Below are 18,675 nucleotides of genomic sequence, written 5' to 3'. Positions count from 1 at the left end.
AGATAGGTTTGTGGGTTGGACTTCATAGGAAGCCTCTGCTGGGCAGGACGTGAGTCAAATGGAGCTACGGCATGGCACATGCCTTAGCAAGCCTGCCCGTGATGCATCAAAAACATTTAATTTAGTTTGTATCCTGCTTTTCACCACAGTAGAATTCATGCCAAATAAGGTCATCTCTTGATTCAGTAAGTAAGTAATACCCCTCTTAAGCGACCTCCCCAGTTTCTATACAGGATTGCCTCATCTGTCCTCACCCCGTCAATCTTATCCACTTCCTCCGTCCTGTCTCAGTGCGTCAGGTGACTTTGCAGAAGTCGACAGGTGTGACGGTGACGAGTCTTCAGTCAGCGGAGCAGAGCGTGATATGACCATTCCCCTGCCGTCATTACAGGTGCTGACAGTTCGCCGAAGTCTCAGTGACGGCGTATTTACTGTAAAACATAACACTTGTGTGTATGTGTGTGATTTCTGACTCATACGTCTGTTAGCAGCTAAAGCAACACTGTGTGAAAAGCTGCTTCTGTCTAGGTACAACGGCTGCTCTCTGGGTCACGGTGTTGTTATTTGGAGCCACCGTGGCACTCGGATACTCAGACGCCTGTGGGCTGGTTTGAAAAATGCCTTTGGGGCAACGGCCCTTGGTGAACGGTGCTGTCACTGAGTAACTTCATTGATTTTTACTGCCCCCCTCCTCCTCCTCCTCCTCTGAGCACAGATCACTCACTGTAAAGGCCACTGTCATGTGGGACTTTTGTCAAACGCACCGTTTCCGGGTGACCGTGTGTTTCCGTCTCTGGCTCTTTAACAGTTCTTCTGTTTTCTTTGGCAGGCGCCCAACTTCAAGGTGTGGTTTATTAGCTTGAGTCACACCCGCTCGTTACTTTCCTGTGGAGCTAGTGGTCATTGGTCCTTTTCAAACACGTAAAGGAAAAGTCAGTTACAGCCGCTGGCCTTGTGCCAGCCGGATTGGCCCGTTGGATCTAGTGTATGAATCCTGCAGCCAATCAATTCAACATGCATGGTGCAGCCATGTGTCCGCTGATTGGTCCGTTTAAAAAAACATGTAAACATGAACTGCTGCTGGTTGAGTTGTTAGAGCAGGCAAGCTTCAAAGTGCTGCTAAATGTTTTTCATCTCTTATCACCACATCATGACTAATTGCTTCTGTTTGAAAAGATTAGTGAAACTGATCTGGACAGTTCTGCCATCTGTCACATGCTCTGAGTTTGTCCATTTATTTAAAAAAAAAAACATTTTCCTTTTGGCTTTTATCGGATATATCTGATATGTGCAGCAAAACACAGCCTGTTATTAAATGCCAAGCAGAAGTTACTGTTTTTGAACTGAGGCCCAGGCCTGAGGCTGTTCTCTTACATCTCAATAATGTATAAATACATAAATCAGTCCGTCCTAAAACTTGGCAGCATTTGGGGAGTGTAATCGCACCATGACGTTGGTTCAGTAGTGGGCCTGGGAGTGTGATAACAGACGGCTCCCTAAGTGTTTGTTTAGTGTGTGTGTTTGTGTGTGTGTATGTGTGAGAGAGACAGTGATCGGACTGAACATTTCCTCTCTCCTCTCGTTACCTTCTTGCATCACAATCAAAACCTGACACTGTGGCTCGTGGCCGTCGTATCACCTCATCACTGCTGGGTTGGACCCAAAGTCAGACGATGATTACACTTCCAACTCCTTTCCTTGTGAGTCAGCAGGAATGTGAGGAATGACCTGAGTGCGGCCCGGACCTTTCCCACCCATTTCTCATCTGCCCATTTTTAGGCATACCGAGGTCTAGCTACTCATTTTCATTTTTCCCCTCTTTCACTTTGTCTGCTCTCCCCTCCCCTCCTCCTTTCTCATATCCTTTTCTTTGGGCCTTTTTTTCCCCTGAGCACTTTCTCCTCTTACTCATTCTTTTCAGTCAGCTCAGCACTTTAAATTTCCACAAATTACAGTATATAGGAGAGCCCCTCTGAGCGAGTGCAGCTTGGGCTGCATATTTTGACAAACCACAGCAAGACTTTAAAAACCACTGGCCCTCCTCATGTGTTGTAAGACCCCCCTCCTTCCTCCCTTCTCTTCCTCATCCTCTGGGCCCAGCAGGGGGAGCACATCAACCCAGTTTTTCACCTCACCAGGGTGTACGGCTCAGCTTAGCAACCACATCCAGCTTCCTTTTATTTGAAGGCGGTAGGCATTACAAAGGTTTGTGTCTTAACTCGGCAGGTTTTAACTGGTGCAGCAGGGAACCTTAACGTGTGTGTGTGTGGGTGTGGGTGTGTGTGTTTGAGGGTGAGGTTTATAAGAGAAGCCTGCCAGCAGAGCGGCTCATCTCTGCATGTGATGACAGGTTCCCGCTGTTGACCAAAGGAGAGAGACGTCTCCCATTTGACAGCAGAGGACTCCCTCTACCCTCATATGTTCACAGCAGCTGCCCACTTGAAAGCATCCATGTGTCTGTCTGCAGGCGTGCTTTACACACACACTCACAAGCCTTAATTACTCCTCTTTTTCCTTGACAAAATGTAAACCCTTTAAGTAATAGTCACTCGAGCGATGACATGGTTTAGTGAGTGTTTAAAGTGAGCCACTTCAATGTCTGTGTCTCTGAGGCCTCCTGCGACAAAGCTACTGTTCCACCAGGATGAAAAACAGCCAGAGAAGAAGACACCTGGCTGATAAGTCGACCTTAGAGAGCAGAACGCGCTTCTCTCTTGTAGCCGAGCACCAGCTGTTTCTCATCCTCGGCTCCTCGCTCAGGTGGTCCCGTCTTTTCACATAAGCGCAGTCGGATCACATGTCATCACCTGTCTATAAGCTGTCCGCTGGCCCTGCTGTACCTGTAACTCACATTTAAAAGTAAGCCAGAGAGGTTCAGCCGAGATTTGTCCTACATGCTTTACTGCTGTTCGCATTTATCATCTGTCAGAAGTGACTCGGATTAAGCTGGCATAATTAAAAATGACAAATGGAGTTCACGTGAAGGTGGATCCCTGAACTTTTCAGGACACTGTTTTTCTATTTGACAGCTGTGTGTGTGTTTGTGAGGCCACATTGGATAAAGTCTGCCCCCGCTTGTGAACCAGTGCCTTGCTGTCCTTGTTTGGCAGGGTTAATTACAGAGGGCATCTGAAAGAAGCCTTCGCTGCGACTTGTATTTTGACCCAAGAACCCTGCAGCTCAGCTTATTGACCGCCCTGTACTTACACTGAGAACAAGCCTGTGACCCTTTAGGAGCAGATTCTTGTGGTGCACTCACTCATGGATGCAAATATAAGAATGACAAGTACCTCATATTAGCAAGCCAAATCTTTCGCTCTCTGTGAGGCGTCCTGCTGTGATAGCACACTTGTATTCGTCTCACGTCCTGTTTTGTGTTTGTCTATCTTTGTGTTTTGCGTGCAGCTGGATGGAACCGTGGATCTGGACGAGAGACGACTCATCCGTTCAGCCATCCGGGAGCTGAGGACGAGGGAGATCGAGGACATGGAAGCCGCTCTGGCCAGCAAGAGATTTCGACCCACACGCCTCAAACAGCAGGAGGACAAGGAGAACCAGCACAGGTAAGAGCACACACAAACGCACAGATACACATGAGCTGCTTTCAGACATGCACTCGAGTCTGGACCCTTTCCTGAAATTTCCCTGCCAACCCCCTAGTAAAGTGTCCGAGTGAGTCCACGTGAGAATACAGGAGGAAAATGTCATATGTGAACGGCAAAACATCTAGACCCAATATTCCGAATATTTTCCTGTCTTTAACTTCTATACCTACTTCTGTCTCTGCGACACTCACTGACATGGCGCAATCCCTAAATGTCAAACCCCAACCATTATCATGACCCTAAGATAAAACCTAAATCTAACCGGAACCTTTAAAGCCAAGTTTTAACTCTCAAACAGCCCGTTAAAGATGTGATGACTGACCAAAATGTCCAAACTGCACAAGGTCTATAATTCAGACCTCCCCTAATGGGAGTACTAGTCCATGTACACACACACTAAGACCTGTCCTAATGACAAACGGCACACAGTGAGTAGAACTGTAGATGCTTAGAAAACACTCACACATCTTATGTTTACAATTTACAGTAATTGTATCCTTATGTCAGATTATCAGTCAGCATTCATGTCATGGGAGTAACATTAAAAACATTTAACAGTCTCTCCTAGCTTCATTATATAAATGCCTATTTAACAGTTAATTTGCAAAAAACATTTGGCTCTCCTGAGACATAGTTAACAACAAAATCACATAAATTATATGGTATGGGAATTTGAACCTTTTGATGGTCTTAAGTTTCCTCTCTGTGGGTATGAAATCCTGAGCTCCTCACAATGGGACGGCCCGAGTAACTTTACAGGTGTTAATTTAAACCTGGCTCCAGTTCAAAGCTGTGGAACAATCCCAACATCTGGTGTGGAGCACAGTCAAGATTTAACACTACTGGTTATGAAGAGGAGACCCGACCTCCTGCAGTCGTCTTTCTCCGTAACTGAATCTTATTAAGACCAGTGGCTGGGTTGGGCTGAATTAATACAGAGGCCTAATCATTTCCATCCATCGCTGCTCTCGGATGACTTGTGTTACAATAACAAAGGCGAAGCCTCACTGGAGCTGCAACAGGAGGCCTACCTGCTGCAGCAAATGCATGCACGTGCACACACGTTAATACACACACAGTCTTACGGACCCATCTGAAAGTTGCATTACCCCGTGCCTCTCCTTTCCCGTGGAGGAATGTGAAAGATTCCATTCCAGCATGCCACACATCCGTTTACAACGAGTGGAGGGAAGCGAGGATAATGAGAGAACTGGAGGAGTGTATTAGTAATAGAAACCAACATTAAAGCAAGTAGTGAAACTGGTGAAATACGAGACTGAAAGAATGGAGGATGGATGAGAGAAGCCTTTTTCAGGCGCTGTGTGTCACTGCTGTCAAATCTCTTATGGCTCGGCATCACTTTTTCCACACTGTTTTTCCTCTGATGGTTTTTCTTCTGGCCAAGAAAACTGTGTTATCTTGAATCTGTCTCCTGCTGCCTTTCACACATACACTGAAGCCTCAGATCGGAGTCTGCTATTTTAAGATACTATGACAACCAACTTATCACTTGTCCAGTTATGGTCATTCATAATAAAAAACATTTAACCACTTGACCGTCTCTTTCTCTCAGGTCAGAATCTAATGAAAACTTGGACATACTGTCACGAAAACTCCAGTCGATCCAGGACATTGACGAGCTCACGAAAATGGTGAGTGTTGATGAACTAAAATAGTAACACATGGTGACACTGCAGCCTCGTGCTCTGTAGACTGAGATCTTGTGTGTGTTTTGCATGAAGCTCCGTGCCGCCGGCGAATACGAGGAGAGGAAGATGATTAGAGCAGCCATCCGACAGATCCGAGATGAACAGCAGCAAGGTGAGTCCAGCTGTTTGAGAAAGCCGAGTCAAGCTGTGACATTATCACCGTTTTTAGACATGAACTATGGGAAATTGAGTTCAGACATTTTCCAGTGTGCATTTTCACATATTAAGAACGCAGCAGGAGATTCTCCGTGTCACAACAATAGGAAAATGTCCAGAACATTGATGTGAGGGTTGGCGCACTTCATGAGTCTTTTCACTGATTAGGACAAAATGTTTTGACTTGGATGTGACCCCACTTTAAGGACAATTCATTTTGACACTTAAAATAATAAGCCCGAAGATGAAGCTTTAAAAATAAAGTTAAAGGTCACAATGTCAGAATTAAATGGGCCATAACTAGATTTTTATTTAAGAATGTGTCACCACAAGGAAAAAAAAACATTCCTAATATGTTGCGATATTCTAGATGTCACTGCTTCAGAGTGCATTAAACTCAGGGATTATATTTATTTTGGCACCAAAGTCTGTCTCTGATTGGCCTGATGAAATTACTGTGAACTGCCAAAACTTTTTAACGGCTGGTTTGAAGTTATTCCAAAATAAATATATACATATAGTTTTTTTTTTTAACTCTGGGGATAAATACACATTGTTACTGAGCGTGTGTGCATATATCACAAGGGACAGATAGCAGCCTGTCTGGTGTGGCCATCGTCTCTGTGGTAGATCTACCTATGATACTGGATCAGATAGTGGATTCCTTTCATTCCTCAGCCCTGTCTGGTCTGTGTGAGGCCCCTGTCAGTCTGAAACACTGTGATGCACTGACACGGTGACACACACACAAATATGTGAGCCACGTCCACCCTGTATAGTCTATTTGTTTGTCATCTATTCAATTCTGATTATTGTCTGAGCAATGCTGCCTGTGTTTTAGGGACTGTGGAGAGGGTTAAAGCTCCCAGTCGCTGCCTGGATCCTGAGAGCTCGGAGCCCCAGGGCATCATGGGAATTGGAGTGAGTACAGCAGAGTTTAATAAAGTAATCATTGTAGAGATAATTGAATGTCACAGCAAGAAACAAATGCATTATGTTCATCACCACCATTACAGCTGATGGGTAAACTATCTCAGATTTAACGTGCACTCCTGTCAGCTTCCATTTGCAAGAATGAACTGAGCAGGGAGCAATTTGTGGGTGCTGAGTCTGTTTGCATGGTAACGCAGACCGCCGAGGTTTCTCTGCTGCCACAACCAGGAATGCAGCAAACAACAACAAGCATTGTGACTTGAGTCACACAGTGTGTCATTAATGCGGCTGCAACTCGCACACACAGACACACAGGAAAATACATGCAGAGGCTATACCACGAGGCAAGGAATGCGTTTTGTTTCAACGTCCTTATCCTGGTTTCTGGACGAGTATGTGGAGAGAGATAAAATTGACTCTGACCTGCCTGGAGTTTAGTGAAGGCAGTGAAAAGCTTCTGACAGGAAGCTTCTCTGCCGTTGTCATCTTGCATCTGTCAGCACAGGCTTTTACTTTAAGCATTGACAGTGATTGGGTTTAATCAATGGTTAAAAAGTCTCCTTATGAAACCACATTTAAATTTACTAGTGCTGGATTTTTATTTAGATGTTATGTCTGTTATTCATTCTATAAAGAATATTTTCTCCCCTCTCTGCATTTTTTTCCGTCATACTAAAATAAGTCAAATTTGTATTCTACGCGTATTGAGGTTGTTTTGCGTTTTATCTTATTGATATATTTCAGTGTAGTTTCCATAAATGACATCACTGATTTCTACTACACCCCACATGCATCTTTTGATTTTACATATTTAGTTCGTATTTATGTTGTCTAAACTAAACCAAATTACCCACACTCAAAAATATCAACCCCCACAAACGTGTCTGATATTTTTCATCAAGATCAATAAATTATTTTCTGAGAAATCAACCAAGATGTTGAAAAACATTTCACAATGTTATAAAAGGTTTTTTAAAAAATCTTGTATCCCCCCACCCAGTCAGATTCCAAAATTTAATGAGCTCTTCCTCGGTTCATGCTCCACCTCTCCAGAGAATTTGATGGAAATCGCCTGAGCAGTTTTTGGATATTCCTGCTAACTACCAAACAAATGCAGACAAAAACCTAACCTCCTTGTCGGAGGTAATTACATTTTGACGACCATCTCTGTGAATCCCTCCGCAGTCGCTCTGTAACGCCAGACGTCCTCCTCACAGCTGATTGTCCCTCTAGAGGAGGACAAACAAGACTGTGTTTTCTTCTGTCTCTTCCAGTGCAACAGATTGAATTATATGGTTGTTGCAGAGATCATGATGTGAAGAGACTTGACTGCCTGGTGTTATCTTATCGGCTGTGTTTGATCACTGAGCTTTATTTCTCCTTTTTTATTAAATGAATGCTCTGTTTCCAGTCGATGAGATCTCTATGGAGAAAAAAACAAAGTTAATTCTTACTGTGTGCGTGCACCGCTGTTGTAACCAAGCCTCTGAGTGATTAAAGTGAAGAAACGCTTACAACACTGTGTCTACGCTTTGAGAGAAAATACAATCAGTTGCTTTATCAGTGCTCCATGTTCTGGTTGTTCATGCGTAAGAAACCGTTTTTTTCGCCATAGTATTTTTTCGTATGCTTCGCTTGCGTGCATTCCCGGGTGTGTTTGTGTTTTCTCCTCAGATGGGAAGTGATGATAGGATGTTGACGTCACAGGATGCTCTGGCATTCAAGCCTTTTACCTCACTTCCTGTCAGACGGCCGAGTCGTACGGTGGTGGGTTTGTGAACCACAGGTGGTGTGATGGATGAGAGGGTGGGTGTTGAAGATCTGGATAGTGTGTGTGTGTGTGTGTGTGTGTGTGTGGGGGGGTTGGACAGACAGGCACCCCACCAGCTGTGTCTCAGCAGTCTAGTCTGCACTGGAGTGGGTACGTGGCCAAAAACAACATCGGCCCGCAGCAGCAGCAGGGCTCCTTCCACTCACATCACAGCAGCGGATCTCTTTGAGCTGAGAGCGATTGTCTCTCTGCAGATGGAGGTCCCTGATAGGCTTCCACAGCAGCCGAACACACAACAGCCGAACACACAACAGCCAAACACACAAAAGCCAAACACACAACATGCAATATGACGGCAGCCTGAGACAAACCCCAGCTCAAGAGCTTGTGTGACAAAAAGTTAAAGCTATTATACGTCACAATTCTTCATTAAAATGTCCAAGAGCCACTCTACTTGTGTACTTACAGTATCGAAAATATTTTTAACAATAGTACGTTTCAGTTTGGCCGCCTTAAATTGCGTCATATCCTCTTTACCCATGGTTTTCCTTGTCTCTGCTGTAACGTCCGGGCAAATGATGCATGGCGAAGGAAAAACACACTGTTAGCCAGTCGGCTGTCTTAATGGATCCTGATTATTCATCGTCGTTATTAACGTCATTACCTCATCTGAGAACATGATTTGTGCCTGAATCGCATCAGGTAGATTTTGATTGGCAATGATGGTAAAGACAACAACTCTCATGATCCCATGCTGCTTCACAATGTCATCAAATTATTTTGATTGAGAGACGCCAAACAGCCGAAGTTACGTATTGTACGTTTAGGAGGGAAACTTTATCGCGTATGCGCCTGTTTATTAACGTACTAATGTAGTTATTCATGTGGAATTTTACCAGAATCCAACTCCCATTAGAATTTAAGAACTGTTATTAATAGGCATGGTTGACATGTCATAGCTGAGGTACGGTAAAAGTTTCCTTTTGCTCTTTCGGGGAAACTGTACTCTAGCGGCTTATAAAGAATTTAATTATACGTATAGAGCGGAAAGAAATGCCAATAGGAGTAAGGGATCTTTTTTTAATTATTTCAGGATAAAACCGTGTAAAAAAAATAAATATCGGATGATTTTAATGAGGATTTGATGCCTTAACATATCTTTGTCTTAACAAGAGCAGTTAGAGAAATAAAGACAAATTTGGTCACAGTAATGGCAGTTTGTCAGAAGTTAATGAGTCAACCAGGCAACCCTTTTAACCTGTGTGTGTGTGTGTGTGTGTGTGTGCGGGTGTGTGTGCGGGTGTGTGTGTGGTGGGGGTCAGGTCCCTGTGGAGACAGAATGGGAGGGAGGGGAAGTCAAGGGAGTGGCTTGTTGGTATTTTGTGTGTGTGTGTATGAGTATGTATGATGTGGCTGAGGGAGTAGAGTGGCAGAATAGTGAACGTCCTGACTCCGATAGGGTAACTGCTTAGAGAGAGAGGGAGGAGAGAGAGAGAGAGAAGAGAGAGAAGAGAGAGAAGAGAGAGAAGAGAGAGAGGCAGTCAGTCCAGTGAGGAGAAGGTAAATGTCACTTTGATTTTCCTGCTCTTGTGTGTCACAGGCGTAAAGCTCCTCTCTGACTTTCTTCTTCTTTTTATTCCAACTAAAAGAACAGTTAGACATAATTCCACATCTGTCTACATCTGTTTCTGTCTGTTTGAAGAATAATGGGACGTGCCTGCCTCTCTGTTTAACTCTCAGGTTTGTGTACATAATGTACATTTTTTTTTTTTGTTAATTCACCTTTTATTCATTTCAGCTGACCTTAATGATGCATGATAATAAACTGGCTCATTGGACAACTTTACAGAAAATAATGCAGTGAAAGAATGTAAAACAAAATGAGATAACTAATGAGTATTTTTTATATTTTTTGGATTTAAATGTATTTTGGTAACTTGTCTCTTGGAGGCTGCAGGTCTGCATGTCATCTGGGTGTTCTGGGAGAGCACAGGTAGGCTGCGTGCTGGGCGTGTGTTTCAGCTCCAGACAGACTTTTGTTTGTTCCCTGATCTCATCATAAACGTGTTGCAAGACGAGACCTGTGGAAAGAGCAAAGCTTGAATTGTCTTAAAGCCGTTGCAATAGGTCGGACTTTGGAAAAAGTACAGTAGATCCACTTTGAAAAGCTGAGAGTGGCATGTGGTGATTTGCAGTAAGTAAAGATGGGACTGAGGCTCAGTGCTGACTTCTTCTGTGGGTTTCCTCACTCCAGACTCTGTGTGTGTGTTTGTGTGTGTGTAAGTGTGTGTGTGTGTGTGTGTGTGTGTGTGTGTGAGAGATACCCAGATGATTGCTACTTCATTCCAGCTACTTTATTTCAATTATTGGAGGTGAGCCGAGCGTGTGGTTCCTCCGGCTGCAGTAATGGAAAGTGAGCTGCCAGGTTTCGTCTTCTCTCTTCCACGTGGAGGGATGGTGGAAGACCCTCAGATGATTCTGACCTCACCAGTGATGGGGACTGATGAATTTACCTTTCATGGAAAAATGGAGCATTAAAACTCTGATGTGCTGTTAATCTCTGCTCTCTGAACCGATGGTGGAGGAGGTGTGCAACCTCACCGCTGGCTCAGCCTCTGCCTCATTGTTGTTTTATATTTTTGAGGGTTCAGAGGAGTCCAGATGGCCCACGCCTCGCTGTGGTCACGAGAGAGAGGACAGTTGTTTTTGTGTTTATGAGTTTTAGATTTAGCAATTATAGCTCAACACAAAGAGGCCCCCTGATGCCAGATGGGGGCAAGTGGTTAAGGCGAGCGTCGGAGTGGGACGGCGTCGGTGTTCCACTCTGTCAGGTCCCCGAACGTTGGGGCCAGGGCGAAGCCGCTAATGACAGCTCGGTGGCTGGCAGCAGGTCCCGCGTTCTGGTCTGCGTCTCCAGTTCCACTTTATCTTCCCTTTTTTCCCTCTGCCTCACTGTCTGTGAGAAATATGTTCCCTGTGGTTTGGTGGGAGCTGTGAAATGACGGCTGTCTGTCTGACTCCTGGTCTGCAGAGGGAGAGGAGCAGCGGGTGAGGAAAGACTCGTTCTCTCTAATTGTGTTTATGGCCGAAGCGCAATTATCTCCTGGTGACTCTTTGAGTGACTCCACTAAAGAAGTGTCCTCAGTGTGTGACCTCCTCACATTATAACACTGAAGTGCCTCCAGTCTTTGGTGCTGTTGCAGAGGACTGTCTGTGTCCTCATCAGACACTGGGATCACTCATTAAAGGAGCATTCCACAAAAGTTTTCGCTTTCCCCTGCGGTCTCCAAGACTGCATCAGCAACTTTTACCATTGTCTTGAAAAGCTGAAATGACATTTTTATACCCTTAAATCTGTGCTGCCCTCTTTTTTTTCTACCTCTCCCTAGGAGGTTAGGTTTCACCCCTGTCCATTTGTTTGTTTGTTTGTTAACAAGATGAAACTAAATCTACTGGATTGTTTTCCATGAAACCTGGTGGAAGGACAGTGTCGGTATGGGTCAGGAATCCTCCATGTCCCTTGAGGGGCATAAGGCATCGACTACCTGCCTGAATCTGGGTCTGTCCTGGGCATCGTGCAGGGCCTGTCCCCATGTCAGACCCATCTCTTTCAGCTCGGCCGTCACTGTCCGCCGCTCTGTTGTTTTGGGCCGACCTTGTTTGCATTTTCCAGGCGGTGTCATCTTAGGGCAATATTTGGTCTGAGGACATGACATTGTATCTGCCAGTGTCTGATCTCTAGCACCACTCTCTGGCTTCTATACTTCTTTCACACTAAAATAAGTGGGTATATACAGGATTTTTAAACTTTGGTAAACCGCTAAAAAGTCGATTGACTCCTTTCCCGTTGCCAGCAGAGGAGTTTGCCTTCCTGTGATTTTTCTTCTACCGGTACATTGTGTTCAATGTCACAAACGCTCCAAAAACTGAGGTGCTCTCTTTCACCTCGCTGTCTTGTCATTTAGCTCGTTCACTTGGGCGTCACTTTTCCATCACTGCCATCAGAGCCACTAAAAACCCATGTCTACTCATTTCTCCTTTGACCTGTAGTGAATGCCGATTTTATCTATTCCTGAGGGATCAGGGAAGAACATTGTGAGATAGAGCATTTTTGACATTTTCTCTGATTTCCCAGAGATTCATTCATTCATGGATCTTGAAGGAAAGAAAAGTGACACTGTGGAGCACCTTATCCTACATATTTAGATTTTTGTTTTCTCTATCGTGCCTTTTAGGAAACTTGTTCTCTCTTGGAAAATTTTAGCAAAACAACTTACCTTATTTTACTAAATAAATATTTTTGAAAGTTTAATCATGTGTCTTTGTTAACCCGAGCAGTTTCACCTTTTCCTTTTTGTGCTGCCGTCTCCTGCGACCGTGTCTGATTACATTTTCTCCTCGGTGATTGAGCTGCTTTGCCCTGTAATCTGCTCAAGGTGGGGAAGGTCACAGTCAGTGGAGCAGAAAGCCTTGTCTCATTTTACACCTCTCGCTTGTGTTTAAAGTTGGAACAGGCTTTGTGCTTGGTCTCCACGTTGACTCTCTGCCTCTCTCTGATCACACACTGCATTGATTAGAAGCCTTTAAAACACAAAGGTGCAATTTATAAGATTTTCACGCTGCTGCTGACAACTGTACCAGTCTCTTGTTGAGGATAACCTTGTTGACACATGGAGAACTGATTGCGTGGTGTGGGTGTGTGCTTTCTTTGCTTGCTTGAGAGATTGTGAATGTGTTTTCAGAAGCTTTTTGCATTAATGTCAGGCTGTAAATCTGGTCTAAGTATAATTATATTTTCATTGTGTAAGGTCACGGCCCGTCTGTTTTCCCAGGATCCACCCAAACGTGTGCTGGTCTATTCTTAACTCAGATGCCTCTTGTAAAACACCTCTAAGCAGATTATGTGCCGTGATACGGTTCAGAATGATGCATACCACTTAAAGCTCCGCACAAGTTTTTTGCCCTTTAATAGAAAAGTTTCTAAGTCCTCAGGGTGTTGTGGATTAAGAATATGTGGGGGAGTGATTTAAAGAGTGTGTGCACACGTGCTCGGAGGAGAATTATTTGTGCAGCTGATTCTCCTGTGGAGCAGCTCAAGGTCAGACACCAGAGGCCCAATAGCAGTTCTTCATCTTACCCTCTCCGTCCTCCCCCACCGCACCTCACCCGTTTCCTCTCCATATGCCAAAATACTGCTGCCTGTCCTCTGAGGTCTCCCTCCCGCTGTGACTATCAGAGCAGAGTGGCACCGAGATGCTGCAGAAAAGGTTCTTTCTTTTTTTACTGCATAGTAAAAGAATAGGAATGAAACATTTATCAGTCAGTTTCCAGTGGTTAGTTGTGCCCTTTCAGTTATTTAATCAACATAATTACCATGGTGGACCAAAGCTAGCAGAGTAAGCAATTCTCCAAGAGAAAGCGCAGCGGGCAACAAGCATTTGTTGTGTGTTGTAAAAATGTGGAGGAAGGAGCAGCAGGTGGTGTCAGAGCTAAAGATTTATTCCAGTTATCAGGAGGTGCTGTCAGCCGTAACTGAACATTGGAAAACACTGACATTTAATTTACCCTCGTCAGAATTATCAAGATGTTCTGAAATGACTTCTTTAGCAAGGTTTCCTTCTTCAATGTTAATGTTGCACATTTGATATGGTGAATATCATTTGGAATAAATGTATTATTATACATTGTTTCATCTGAAGTACTTTGTTAGACTGCAGTTTATTTTGAAATAAGGAATTACCCAAGTCGACTCAGATCATAAATCAAAGATATACCAGCATTGAGCCATGTGTTGAATCTATGTTGACTCTTCTGACTGCCAGGGCGTCTCTCTCAGACATATACAATGACAAATAAAACGGATCTTTACTTTTCCAGCTGGCCAAACCTGTTGCTCATCATGGCTGGAGCATGTGACCTCGACCTCCAACATGAAACCTGTTGTTATCACCAGCTGACCTCAAACAGAGGATCATAGAGATGATTTTCTTTACTCTGGAGAAATGGGCTGGCAGTTTGGAAGTGGCTGGATGCTGTCCTAAGACATAGCTTAAGACATTTGTGATCTGAGATAAGACAAGTGAAAGTATAAAATAGGCCTTAAAATAGAATATTAACAATACAATTAAATAAAGAATACAGAGAATATATACAGAAAATATGAGAATATGTGCATGATATACAAAAGACATGGTCAACTTTTTCAGCTGAATTGAGGTTCACTCAGCATGTCTGATTTTGGACTGTTTTTTCTGTTTTGTCCTCACAGGAGACGGAGAATCACAGTGATCGAGAGCGTGTCAGATCTCAGATCCGGGAGTTGCAGCACGGCCAGCAGACGCAGCAGAGCAGAGAGTTGCAGAGAAGAGGTGAGAAACACTCACTCGGCACCAAACTGCACGGGACGTCTCCTGGAGCAGTTGTTCCATCCTCCCACTGGCTGCGTTGATACTTAATGTGTCTGCACGTGACATTTAGAGCATGTTTGGACATGCTACTCTTTCTGGATCAATGATCAACAAAAGCTTGTATATACTGTAAACAGTCGCCTAAAGATTTAATCTGGTTAAGCGGCACTGCAGACGTGAAGCCAACACTGACCACCTCTGTTGCGTGTACCTGCGTCTGCATACATCCGTCTTGATGCAATTTCCTCCTCGCTGCCTGTTAAAATATTCAGCCTAAAGGAGCCATTCTCCCGAGGTGTCGGTCAAGAGGTCATATTAGCTCAGAATCTTTGAGCTCCTTCATCTGACTTCATTAACTGTTTGGAGTCACTTACAGCCACAGGCTTAATGACTTTGGCTTCCTAAGTGTGAGGTAATTTCATTAACCACTCTGTTAGACCAACCATTAATAACGTAGCATGAATGCAGTCCTTCAGGAGGGAATGAATGTGCTTCCTTCACCGGAATCCTTGAAGCTTTGCAGGCGCATGAACCAGAGCTGATGATGAATGGCTTGTAAAATGACAAACACGCATTGTTGACGAGTCATAAATGTGGTGACAGAAATTTGTAACATTTCAATTGCCTCAGTATTAATTGGACAACCCCCTTCATATAGGACACAAAATTAAGCTCTTTTAAGCTAAGCTCTGGCCCGGGCTGACCTTGATTAGGCCCGAAGGTTGACGGCCATGATAATGTCATTCTGTGTGGCCTGGTTTTACCCTGGACTGTTGGCTTTGAGGTTATGGGAAGCAACGGAGGGAAACCCAACAGCCACACCTCTGCTAAATAAAGCTGATACCAGAACAGAGCTGAGGTTGGTTTGACGTGGCGCAGAAACTTCCCAGTGTTCCTGATTTATCCCTGCCTTACAATTTAAACCAGGGTGAAGCTGGGGTGACCAGAAAAAGACCACCGTAGAAAAGCAAAGGAGGACACGAATTGAGCAAGACACAGGACGTTTGTGGTCGGGACAGGACAGTGTAGCCGGGGTGGGCCCGTGGTTCATGTGTTTTCAGCAGAGGGAAAGTAGCAGAAAATTGAACGCGTACCTCTTCCTCTCGGACAAAAAAGGCTCACATTAACATTCTTTACCTCAATGACCATATGTCCAGCTGTACTGGGTTCTTGTGCAAACTGTAACAGGTAGGGCTATGATTTAGGAAATGAAGTGTTTGCAGAGACTCTCAGTGGAATGTGCTACGCGCCTCAAGTTCCCATAACAGAATCTTGCTCGAGTTGGACAATAATACAAATTCAAAATTTACGCAGGACCGAGCACAAGAGCATCTTGTGCATTACCATAAATATCAGGCCGCTTGTCATGCATATAAATCAGAACACCCTGGTGTGCAGCTGTAAAACCATTCAGCTGTAGGAGACCTTTTATTGTCCCAGTGTAAAACGTAAAATCTAATTACTCAACCACTCTCCACTGATGTCATTAAATAACGACTGAAAAATATTTCAATATTTCATATAAAACCTGAGGTTGCATAACAATAACTAGTAGAAAGTATACCTCCACCAAAGCCTATTTGGAATGGGAACTTTCTTGACCCATGTCCCATCCTTCCACCCAGTTTTGTGGTAATCTATTCTGGATTTTTTGCATTATTCTGCACACACACAGAAATCTGTCAGATTTCTCCCCCCATCAATCCATTCAATTATTCAACTTGAAATAAGTGAAAATGTTCAAGAAAGTGACTTAAATACTGGATCTGCACCAAAAGGTCACTATCACATGACACATGATCAAAGTGTTGATCCGTTGGCAGTGAGATCAAACATGAGCTTTCTCTGGTCACTGCTTGAGTTTAAAGATATATAAAGAAAACCCTTGTCCTTTGTTTGTTCTCTATATATTAAAAGTTCAGCATTTGTTGCTCTTCTGGAGCCAAAAGCAAACCTCTCATTATAGTCCAGCAGCAGTGGGGGGATTTTCCCAGAAATTGCTACACAATGGACATTACAGTTAGTGAATGGCAAAGAAAAGAGATATGAACAATAACATGAGTTTGTAGGAGAAGCTGTGTTTTGGCTCTCACTTCAGTTACAGTTGACCAGTAATTGAGTTTGGGTTGAGTGCATCATTGGATGTAGACGCTGCTGCTGGTGAACCATTCAGTGTCACATGTGACACACAGAGCAGCAGTTTATTGTTTCTCTTAATCATGTTTCCTATTCAGACCATATTACATAATCATCTTGGTCTGTCTAATCAACAACTCGCTGCCATCTATAAATTGACTGTGCACAATTTGGCACAATGTGTCTTTTTTGGGGAGGTGTTACACAATAACGAATAAAAAAAAAAAAAACCACCAGAAAAATATCAGCTGCTTTAAATGAAGCCGAGAAAGCGTAGCCTTGATCCCGTTCAGCTCAGAGTTGAAAGAATTTGCCGTGGCTGCCGCTCAGACGGGAGTTCCTCTTTGATTTGGTTTTGTAAATGAAAGCCATGCACGCTTGGTGAACCTCCGCTTGGTTGCAGAGTAAGAGTTGGTGCAGACAAGGGTCACACGGACGTGCTTTCATGCGTCTGCGTCTCTACAGGTTATGTGGGAATCTGATAAACTTCTGATTTCATTATCTGTGCTGCATACACGGTCTCAGATATATCACCATGGGGAGCTGGAGGTAGACACGATCACAGACTGAGGATGTGGGCACCGCTGTGTTGTTTGGAGTGTGGTTTCCTGGGGTGAGAAGGAGTAGTTAAGGAGCTTGGACAGAGGGAAAGGGGAAGTACTTCTCCTGGTCTCTATTTCACCCTACTTCCTCCTTGACTCCTTGGACTCTGTCCCAATGACTATGGCTACACCGCATGGCCTTTCCTCCTCCTTCATGCACATCCACCAACACAATCTAAGTAATCTCGCTCAGGAACTGAGGCCAGTCTGGAGGAAATGCCTACATCCTCTCAAGTCTCCACGTGCCTGCTGTGTGATCCCGAGTGATATTTTCTAGCACTAGCCTCTCATGGGGCCCCAGAGCTGCGGAAGTATTTCATTTCCATCGGTTCAGTCGTTTACTTCACCACCTCCAACTTTCTTTGCTCACATTCATCCTCCTTGCTTTAGTTTACTACCCATGTAAGAGGAAGAATCCGTTTTTATGAATTCAGAAAAGGCACGTGGTACAGGGAGGTATTCATTGCCCATCTTTCATTGATGTTTTCTGTTGCAGGCTCCAACTCAGGCATGGTGTTGGTTCTCGATCACCTGGTGAAGGATGACAGCCCTGGACCTCTGCTGATCCAGCCTCAGAGAGAGGCTATGGCCGCAGAGCCAGACCTGGTTCTGTCTCACCGTCAGAGGTCAGACTCCTCGGCTTCAGATCGCAGCGTGGCCTCGGTGCTGTCCAGGTCCAACCAGGATTCTGTGGCCTCAGAGAACAGTCTGGGCTCAGCCTACAGAGCCCGGCTGGACTCTGGAGCCTCCGACAGGAGCCTGGGTTCCTCCCAGCGTGCCCGGCTGGACTCTGGGGCATCAGAGCAAAGTGTCAGCTCCCTGTCCCACGTCAGACAGAGACTTGGTTCAGATGTCTCCGACTCCGGCGTCCGACCCCGTCTGGGCTCTGGGGCTTCTGACAGTATTGGTCCTTTGTCAAGGGAACGGACTGACTCCAGGACGTCTGACCTGAGTGTGAGTATGTCGTCTGAGGAGAGGGGTCCAGGGGAGGAGGTGGAGGTAGCCATGAGTGGTTCAACCGACAGCACAGATTCAGAAAGCGAGGGCAGAAGCCAGGAACCCGCCAGCCTCAACGCGCCGTCCAGCCAGGATAGCAACAATGATGAGGAGCAGCCAGATGGGGCCAATTTATCTCGGAGCAATCCTGCAAATGGGCTCCCCAGTGACAGCATGAAGGGGCTAAACGACTTCAAGAAACAGAAGGTAAGCATATGCTGTCCTTGTATGAGATGAATGTCTGTATTTGAGTCTAGAGCACACTATACCTCAGGACACACAGAGCCAGCTGTAACAACGATACACAGCCTTTATCACAACTACACCACTAGAGTGTGTTGTTGAGCTTCACAGCCCTGA

The 18,675-nt window shown here is 44.6% G+C and overlaps 1 protein-coding gene across 7 annotated transcripts in view; it reads left to right on the top strand.

Annotated features, from left to right (window-relative positions):
* Positions 1 to 18,675, top strand: part of smtnb (smoothelin b) — a 50,236-nt gene that overhangs the window by 12,178 nt on the left and 19,383 nt on the right. For 6 of the 7 annotated variants that reach the window (XM_035165950.2, XM_035165954.2, XM_035165951.2 and 3 more), the window contains exons 2-7: positions 3,406 to 3,563; positions 5,179 to 5,257; positions 5,348 to 5,426; positions 6,312 to 6,391; positions 14,443 to 14,542; positions 17,816 to 18,522. In XM_035165950.2, the coding sequence (XP_035021841.2) occupies positions 3,406 to 3,563; positions 5,179 to 5,257; positions 5,348 to 5,426; positions 6,312 to 6,391; positions 14,443 to 14,542; positions 17,816 to 18,522 (1,203 nt within the window). Of the gene's footprint in view, positions 1 to 3,405; positions 3,564 to 5,178; positions 5,258 to 5,347; positions 5,427 to 6,311; positions 6,392 to 9,592; positions 9,735 to 14,442; positions 14,543 to 17,815; positions 18,523 to 18,675 lie in introns of those variants that run through there. The other variant, XM_035165952.2, reaches the window with a different exon arrangement.

The sequence above is a fragment of the Hippoglossus stenolepis genome, chromosome 9 (genome assembly GCF_022539355.2).
Source record: "Hippoglossus stenolepis isolate QCI-W04-F060 chromosome 9, HSTE1.2, whole genome shotgun sequence".
NCBI classification, from domain to species: domain Eukaryota; kingdom Metazoa; phylum Chordata; class Actinopteri; order Pleuronectiformes; family Pleuronectidae; genus Hippoglossus; species Hippoglossus stenolepis.
The sequence above is the reverse complement of the archived record's forward strand: the minus strand, read 5'-3'. Positions and strand labels throughout refer to the sequence as shown.